Here is an 8,989-nt window from a genome sequence, read left to right on the forward strand (position 1 = left end):
GGAAATGAATTGAAACTGAAAAGGACCACCTCTAACTATATATTTGCAGGTAACTGACATTCACAAGTCCAGTTTCGCATGTGTGGAGACGAGGAGAGAGAGTCTGTATGGAATCTCATGCCTCATCACAAACTGGGGCCACTCATTTTTAGCCATGGATTTGATTTCTATTTCAAATTCTCTATTAATTTATCAGCAAACATCTCTTCAACTGTGTCAGTGAAATCCACGGAAGGCAAATCTATAGTCAATAACAGCAGGAAGCCACAGAGAAAAAGCTTGGCTGGCATTAGCAGTGGGGTTCAACCACAGCCAAAGTAAAAGCAGATACCCCAGTCCTGTCTCTCTTCTTCCTAGCTTCTGAGGAGTCTTTCAGCTCCCCATCCTGCCTCCCTTCTAATTGTTAAAACATCAAATAACACACCAATTATCTAAACATCAGATTTTCTATTTTTATTAAAAACTCACAAATTTATTCAACATGTTTTCTTTCATACAGTGAATGGTCTAATATGCACTGGAGGTCACACAAGCTTAGGTTTATCAGAACAATAAAAGACATATGAGAAATTTAATATATAAAGAAAAAAGTAGCAGCTGTTGACTGCATATTTGACCATAAAATTTAAATATTTTGGACTTTTATTTTAAAGACACAAAAATAAAACCTGTGTGGGTCTATATAAGTCATATTAACAATTCCATGAATGTTCAACAGGACTAAAAATTAGCAAAGATGTTTTTTCTTAAACCTTGTAACACTTCTTTTTAACACTTTCTCAGGTTGTGGTGCCAGGCACCTTTACAGTATTTGTGCTATAATTATTCTATTTGGCAAGTGTCTGATATTGTGTTTTCTCTTTGCCTTGTGTAAACACCTTTTTACATACTAGCACAGTGAGCTGTGAGCCCTGCAAATCTGTCAGAACATCTACAGGAAAAGAAAATGAACAATTTTGGTTGATTGCTCAAAACATTTTGTTTTTGAACAAGAGGTTTCAAAACAGGATATATTAGTAAAACACTGAACTCCTGAATTTAACATTATACGTAAACAGTTGACTGCTTTTAGTTCAATAGTCTTTTTTTTTTAACTTTGTGTGTGTGTGTGAGTGAAGGTAGAATACTTTTCTTGTACAGCTGATGTTCAAGTCATTTTACTGAGAGGTCTGGCTGGAGACCATCCTATCCTCCTCTGTGTGTGTGTGTGTGTGTGTGTGTGTAGAGCTTTGTGAAGGTAGAAGAGTTGATACTGAGGGCTTTACATTTAGAATTTTGCAATTTTGGCAAAAACAAAAAACCCAGAGAGATCAAAAAAAAAAAAAAAAAAAAAACACCCAAAAACAAACATATATATATATAGTCCCACCTGATGTACAGCAGGTCGGGCGTTTCCGAAGTTGTAAGAGTTTGTTGTCGCTGTTGCTGAACTCTGAGACCGACACTATTAGATTTCCCAGAGCCAGAACTCTCCCGGCTGGCCCGGGAGCGCCCCGGCCGCTTCCCCCCGCTCACCCGGCTGCAGCCTCCCTCCCTGCGGCCCCTGGCGTCACCTCTGGCTGTGCGCCCCCGCAGCCGCCGTGGGTGATTCTGTACCGCCCGCCGGCCAGAAGTGCATGCTCGCGCCGTCTTTCCACGGATCCGGGTCCAGGTGGGAAGTGGGGAAGAGGTCTACATTTCCCTTCGGGAGCCCGGGTCGTGCACCTTGCCAGCCAGCGCAGCTCCCAGCCCTACCTCCAGGCAGATTTGGATCCTGTTTCGTGTCCCCCTTTCCTATCTGGTCTCCCCAGACGGAAAATGGTCCCCGAGGCTGGAGGAAGGTGTGGGGAAGTGACTTGCTTTTTATGTTTTTTTTTTCTGTTTTCTATTTTTCTTAAATAAAAGTTCATTTCTGTACAACCACGAACTCCGCGGACCGCGCGAGACTCCGCTACCACACGGCCGCCTCGTTCATTTCGGGGGGATGAGACAGATGGTTCCCATAGCTCGCCCCGCCGTTGACCGACAGCGACGAGAAGGGCGGACTGGGCCCGAAGACCTCAGCAGACATTGAATGGAGAGGCCCGGGCAGGCTGGGCTCGGGGCTAGGGGAGTCCCCCGGGGGATGCGCCAGGATGTCGGTGAACCGCTGCGCCTCGCTCGACGGGTGGTGGCCCGGCAGCGGGTGCTCTAGGCCGCCCAGAGGCGTCCCGGACGGTCCGGACGACGGCACGAAGGGCAGGTCCACTGGCGTCTGAGCCTGCGAGGACGGGGGACCTTGCGGGAAGAAGTCGTAGTTGCCCCCAGGCCCGTAGTACTCGCTCTGGTAATCTGCGGAGACCAGGAGCAGGATGTCAGGGCGGGGCCCTGGGTGGGGCGGGGTAGAAAGGGCGGGGAGGCGAGCTGGCCGGCGGCTGGGGAGGGCCACGCGTGCACTCGCCGTGTGTGGGGCTCCCCCGCAGGGCTGCAAGCAGGGAGGAGGCTGGGTGCAAACGCCGGAGCCGCTCCCTCCCTAACCAGCCGCCTCATTCACGGTCGGGAATTCGGCCCTCGGTCTCACTACCTCCCCCTTGCCTTACTCCCCAGCCATCACCCATCTCTCCACTTCTCTATAGGAAGGAGAAGCGCCTCCCGCGCTGCCACCCGCTTCCAACGAAGCCAACCCCGTCCTGGCCGCGCCCTGTGCGGGGCAGTGCACCCACCTCCGTAGAAGGAGAAGGGCCCGTTGGGGATGAGCTCGCCCGGTTCCAGGCGGTCCACAAGCGGCCGCATCCGGCGCGGGCTGCGGAAGAAGGCGTGGCGCCGGGCGCCCAGCGCGCTCAGCTGCTTCATCCTCCGTTCCTTGGAGCGTCGGTTCTGGAACCAGACCTGAAGGACACACGCCGCCGCGAGGTGAGGCCACAAAGATCCCACCCCACGCTTCGGGTTACGCGGCCGGGCCGGGCCCCTCACCACCCCCCGCCTAGCTTTAAGGCATCGTGTGTGTGTGTGTGTGTGTGTGTGTGTGTGTTGTAAAGGGATGGTGGTGGTAGGGGCGGGGGGCTGGGGAGTGGGGTGCCCAGGGTAGGACCGCGCAGGGCGGCCACTAAGGCAATGGTGAACAGGATTCCTGCCTGGGGGTTCTGGGCAAGCCGCCCTGCCCGAAGTAAGGCAGCTGGAGTTTGTTTCTAACAGTCACGCTGTCAGTTACAGCTTCTCCGGGGCTGTACACAGAAACACTCAACCCCCCACAAGTACTGTCAGACACACACAACTTCTCTTTCACGGTCCCTGGCAGCCCCCTCCCCCGCATGATAGTGACAGAGAACTAAGCAGCCTCCTATTGACACTCCGTCTCCCAATGATAGTGACACCAAAACGCACAATATCCTTTTCACACCCACGCACAATCTCCCAGTGCCAGATACTTAGCCACAGCCTCTCACTCACAGTGACACAGACATGCAACCTCCCCTTCACATGTGCACACGTTGGCACAGCCTCCCAGAGGCCGCAGGCCTCCCAGGGAGGGCAGCCTGAATGTGTAGCCATGCACATTCGACCTCGCAGGGATATCCACCCAGACCTTCATAGAGCCTCCAGGCACGGGTGGATTGGACCCCTGACCTTGGGCCCAGGAATCAAACCCGAATCACACGCATTCTCTAATGCCCACATCACCGCACAGCTGCCCAGCTGGCCGCCTCCCCTCCCATCCCACTCGGGACTGCCGAAATAGGGCTGACTCCCATCCCGACCACCTCACTTTCAACCCCGGACGCCCCTCCTCGCTCCCGAGGTAAAGTCTGTTCTGCAGCTTGTCTAACTTGGGCAAGAAACCCAAAAAGTTGGGCTTGGGGGATGCAGAGGGAGATCACGTGGTGCAGAACCAGAGGACCCGTTTAACTCCGGCTGCACAGCGACCTCTCTGCTCCTTCTGAACAGGGCTGAGTGCTACAGAAAAAAGAGTCCCAACTCCAGACGAAACGTCTGACAATGTCCCCTCCTCCAGCCTCCTGCTGAGCTCTCCGTCCCTCCGCCACCACTATCACCTGAGTTGGACAAGAAAAAGGAGGAGACCTAGGGATTTCCAGATGCTCTACGCACCGGGCGGCGCTTCAAAGGTCGCGCGATAGGGACGTGCCTGTGCCTCTCCCCTCCCCCTCCGCCAGCCTCCACGAATTCGCTCCACTCCTAGACGCTGGCCTGGAGGAGCCGCGTGAGTCTCAGGGGAACTGAGTGGCACGCCGGGGCCCTGACCTGGATGACGCGCATGTTGAGGCCAGTCTCCTGAGCCAGCTGCTCGCGGATATGGCGGGTGGGCTTGGGCGTCGCGGCGAAGGCGGCCTTCAGCGTCTCCAGCTGCTTGGCTTTGATGGTGGTGCGCGGCCCCCGCCGCTTGGCGCCCAGGTTCTGGTCGTCATTCTCGTTGCTGCCCCCTTCCTTGTCCGATACATTGGCGCTCTCCGAGTCCTTGGCGTCGTCCTGCGATGGGTCTTGGGAGTCCGGAGACAAACTGGGGTCACTGCCCGTGGTGGCTGGGGAGAAGGAAGGGACAGGTGAGCAGCCGCTTTGGCGGGCCTTCCTCCCCCAGGACCCGCCCGCCCAGAGCGAGTCGGGAAGTGGGGCCTCACCCGAGTGGAGGCTGTTCTCTTTGGCGACACTGCTGTTGCTTAGGTAATCCTCTTTGCAGACGAACTTGTTCTCGTCGATGATGTAGAGCTCCTCTCCAGTAGAGAGCTGCTTGTTACACATCATGCAGGTGAAGCAGTTCAGGTGAAACACTTTGCTGCGTGCTCTCCGCACCAGGTCGCTAGGGGAGATGCCCTGCGCACAGCCCGCGCATTTGGTACCGAAACACCTGCGGGGGGGGGGGTGGCGGGTCGATGAGGGGCAGGGGAAGACAGGCAGGGAAAAAGGCGAAAGAGAAAGAACGAAATAGGAAGTGGAAGGAGGAAAGGAAACGGAAAAGGAAGAGGGAGAGAGAGAGAGAGAGAGAGAGAGAGAGAGAGAGAGAGAGAGAGGCGAAATGCCGATCAAGCAGCCGAGAAATCAGGAAGAGAGAGCGGGGTCATCATGAAAAGTCGGGGAGAAGACACACAGGGTTAGCGTGAGAGAGCTAGGGGCCTAAGCTGCCCACCCCTAGCCTCACGCCTAGCGTCCTAGAGGGGGGAAAAGCTACAGAAAAAGGCGGCAAGGCGGCGAGGGGAAAGGGGAGGGAGGCACTTTAGATTAGATTCAGAAAAGTAATCAAATTCGAACTAGAGCTCCATATAAACGCGTCCGGAGCGCTGCTTATCTCTCCTACTGTCGCCTCTCCTTCACCGCAGAAGGACCCGGGCACAGGCAGGGAGTTGGCAAGGTCCAGTCCCGCCGCCGGTAAACAAACAGCCGCGGAGAGCCCAGACGGCCGCAGCTGGACTGCTGCCACGTTCAAGCCCAAAGCCCGGCAGGTTGACGCAAGCTAGAGCAAAGGCTTGGCGTTAGGTTCCTGGCCGCGCTTTACCGGAGCAAGGCCTCTGGGGCCCACTGGCAGCCGGCAAGGTTCGTCGCTCTCGGGCTCAGTTCCAGCCAGTACCGGGGAAACCTGGCACGGCCTGCGGAGGCTCAGAGGCTTAGCCCGCGTTTCTTCCCCGCAATACCAGCCTGCACAACGCTTTGCTCCGTGGAGCCACGCGTCCTGGGGCAGCACTGGGGACAGGTGGCTTTGAACGCTCAACACCCCCCCATCCCAGTTTGATGTGTAACCATAAACTCAGAAAAAAGACCAAGTTAGCCCAGTAAACTGCGAGATTTCAAACCCACACAAGGGGATTACAATTCGCATTTGCTTCTGTTCTTCTCTGTTGACTTGTGTGTTTGTATAGATTTGGTGGCAAGATAATGAGTTTAAGGGAATACAATTAAATGCTAAAGGGAGGAGGGGCGACGGGAGAAATCTCGACTTCTCCCCAGGTTTTCGAAAAAAAGGTGGCTGGAGGGGCTCGGGGCAGTGCCTGGGAGAGCTCCGAGTGGAGCCCTCACCTCAGAGCCGAGGTCCGCGTTGGGCGGAGACCTAACCCCGGGTAGCAGGGGGGAAACGGGAAAAGGTCTTCGCGGAGGCTGAAGCCTCGGGGCATTTCACTGGCACCTTGCCGCAGTTTACCCAGGCCGGTTCTTGGATGCCAGCTGGGGTTTGGGGAACACCCGGATATGCAGGATAGGCACCAGGGCTGAGCTCTTCTCTGTCGCTGCCAAGGCAGGCGACTCGGACACTCCATTGCAGAAGGCTCGGCGGTTCATGCCCAAACCACTCGGAGACGGAAAAGGCAGTGGCATGGGACTAGCCTCGGCTTCTAAGCTCAGCCTGGAGAGCGAGCAACCCAGGAGGACCCAAGAATGCAGTTGCTGGAGAGCTCCGCGCACTGAGAAAGACAGGAGCCGAGGCTACCGACACGACACCCAAGGCTGCGCTGCCTCCCTCCAAGCTTGGAGGGGCTTCTGGGCCGAGGCAGGCTCAGACCTTTCCTTCCCGGGCACGTGCAGCCAAGCCCGGACCCACAATTTCCAGGACGCAAGCAGGGCCGCGTCCCAAGCGCCCAGTGCGCCAGCTGGCGAAGAGGCGGGCGCCGGTGGGACTTGGCCGGCCTCTCCGAAGGTAGTTCCTAACGCGGCCGCCGAGGCCACGCTGACCTCTGATCCATAGCTGGCCAGAAAGGGCCCGCGGGGAGGGAGCAGCAGAGGCGCTTGAGGGAAGTACTCACCGGAAGAAGTCGTTCTTGCAGTAGAGCTTGCCATCCCGGGAGAAGCACTTCTCGGTCAGGTTGCACTTACATTCACAGCACTGGACGCACTTGACGTGCCAGGCCCTGTCCAGCACGTTCAAGAGGAAGCGGTCCAGGATGGGCCTTTTGCAGCCGGCACAGTGCACCATGGTCTTTGGTTTGGTCGGGTGAGGCCCGGAGAGAGAAGAGCAGGTAGGGCCGAGGTGACTCCCGAAGAAGACGACTGGCAAGAACTCTCCAGGCCCTCCAAAAAGAGGAGACACACTCGGCGGTGCAGGCCAAAACCCGCACCAGGAAATCAAAAGAGGGGGGCACGAGGCCAACGGGGGCCGGAGGCAGCTCAGTGGTGTGCAGCCCGGTAGTCCCAGGGCCCCGGGGCACAGAAGCGCCGCCGCAGCTCCTGGGACCAGGAAAAGAGTCTCAGGCGGGTGCGAAAGCGACTCTTCTGCCCAGAGCCCGCGAAAGAGTGAAGGTCACCGAGAACAGGGACGGGGACGTAAATAAATAAATAAGACGGAGACGGAGAGGGACGGAGACGACGCGGCGAGCTCGGGTTGCAGGGAAAGCGCCGCGGAGTTCTCTCGGGCTTGAGGTAGAGCTGTCAGAAGTCAAAGTGCATCTGCTTTTGTCGGCCTACGAGGACCGGTGTGTGTGTGCCCGGCTTTCGGCCACCGGGATGTCCCCTCCTCTTTTTATAAAAGAAAAGAACAAAATGAGTAGAGAAGCTTTGGATCCTAAACTGCCGGCATCGCGCAGCGGGTCGGGATGCGTGGGGCGCCCGCGGTGGGCCGGGGGAGGGGGCGGGGCAGGCCGAAGGGGGTGGGAGGGAGGGGGGGCAGAAGGAAGATCTCGTTGTCGACTGTAGTTCTTGCTTAGATTTCCCCCCCCTTTTGGAGAAGTGTTTGTGTCAATCGAGAACGGAGAGGGACAACTCCGGGCGGACGCAGCCAGACGCGCTCGCTCGCTTCCCACCGCCCCAGCCCCGTCACCTCGACCGGTGGCCTGCCTGGCGGCCTCCGTGTTTTCGGGACCGCCCTCCCTGCGCCTGGACTCCTTCGAGGAGATGATACCGGCTGGCTCCTCACCGCGCCTGGCCGTGCATCGTGGCTCCAGTCACCATTCGCGGCCGCCTGGGCGCGCAGCCCCGCATCGCTGGCCCACGCTCCGGCTGCCTGCGTCCAACCCTACAGTCGCTTGACTTTTTCTTTTCCCCCTTTTTTTCCGTTGTAATGGCAAATCTGGGTTTCCTTTCTAGCCTCTTTCCTTCCTTTCCTTTTTTTTTTTTCCTTTTGCCGCGGGAGGAGTCGGGAGGAGGGGGAGTAGCTTGGAGAGCTTTTAAAAACGTCCTGGTGCAGCGGCTAGAGTTCTGCGCCGCGGGAACAGCTCGGCACCGGCCGCAGCTGTCGCCGCCCAGGCCGCGGTTCGTTGCTGGCTCTCCCTGGACAAGCGTCCCTCTGTCCCTGGTCTCCTGGCCCAGTCCGCCGCCCCAGCGCGTCTCTCCCCAGCTCCGGCGGCTCGGTCACTGCTCCCGGCTGTTGGCTGAGCTCTGGAAGCCCCCTCGCCTTAATGCAGCGCCCGCCGACGTCACGGCGGCCTGCGACCAATCAGCGGCTCGCGGTCCCTCTGTAAACCATTCTGCATCCCCCCGGCCGCGGAGAGTGCGGGGAGACCGCGTGTAGAGGATCAGTGGCGGCCGCAATCGCGGCCCCGCGTGGTACGGGCGGCGGGCAGCGAGGTGCCCCGGCTTCCTCCTGCTCCGGTAAGGCGTCGGGTTTGGTGAGTGGGACTGAGAGAACACGCGAGTTCAGGCGCAGGCGGAAGGCAGAGTTCTGGAGGGTGGGAATAATCCAAGATCAAACCTTTTTGAAGGTTGGGGTGCAGCTGGGTCCGGGAGCCCCAGCGGCTCCGGTGCACAGTTTGGCTTTGCAATTCATTGGATGTTGGCTCCCCTCCGCACCCCCCTTCTTCTTGCTTTCTTGGCCTAGAAGTTTGCCCCGCGCGTCTTTGGGGAAGTGGTGGAGGGAGGGCACTTGGCAGCAGAATTTCCCTCCTCTGGGCCTTCCTTCTGTGCCCCCTCCCCCAATCCACCCAAAGTCCACAGGGTCCGCGTCTCTGAGAGATCTGGGTGTCTGTTTCCCGCCGTGCGGTCTTGGAAAGTTGATTCCGGCGATTTCCTGGTGGGGGCGGGGGAGACCGGAGGCGCGGCGCCTGGGAGGGGGAAAGGAGTGGGTGGGGAAGCGCCTCGGGTGAGGAGTTACAACCTGGGC

General features: G+C 57.8%; 1 protein-coding gene across 2 annotated transcripts; it reads right to left on the bottom strand.

The window, feature by feature from the left end:
* Positions 1-431: 431 nt before the first annotated feature.
* Positions 432-8,705, bottom strand: LHX1 (LIM homeobox 1). Of its 2 annotated transcripts, XM_081028649.1 has the most exons (6): positions 7,712-8,197; positions 6,702-7,410; positions 4,593-4,819; positions 4,219-4,496; positions 2,682-2,847; positions 432-2,310 (listed from the first exon to the last, which is right to left on the bottom strand). In XM_081028649.1, exons 2-6 carry the CDS (start codon positions 6,869-6,871, stop codon positions 1,931-1,933), a joined length of 1,221 nt encoding a protein of 406 aa, XP_080884775.1. In that variant the 5' UTR covers positions 6,872-7,410; positions 7,712-8,197; the 3' UTR covers positions 432-1,930. The 2 variants fall into 2 exon arrangements, with proteins under 2 accessions (XP_080884775.1, XP_080884774.1); XM_081028648.1 differs by having other exon boundaries at positions 6,702-8,705.
* Between the last annotated feature and the right edge of the window lie 284 nt (positions 8,706-8,989).

This window comes from Rhinolophus hipposideros (genome assembly GCF_964194185.1).
Source record: "Rhinolophus hipposideros genome assembly, chromosome: 20".
Taxonomy (NCBI): Eukaryota; Metazoa; Chordata; class Mammalia; order Chiroptera; family Rhinolophidae; genus Rhinolophus; species Rhinolophus hipposideros.

Bases quoted from the DNA above. Each gene is read 5' to 3' on its own strand.
- LHX1 (XM_081028648.1), bottom strand. From the start codon at position 6,871: ATGGTGCACTGTGCCGGCTGCAAAAGGCCCATCCTGGACCGCTTCCTC. The intron at 4,820-6,701 runs GTGAGTACTTCC...CCCCCCCCGCAG, and splicing joins TGCAAGAACGACTTCTTCCG to GTGTTTCGGTACCAAATGCG. The intron at 2,311-2,681 runs GTGGGTGCACTG...TGGTCTCCGCAG, and splicing joins GCCCTTCTCCTTCTACGGAG to ATTACCAGAGCGAGTACTAC.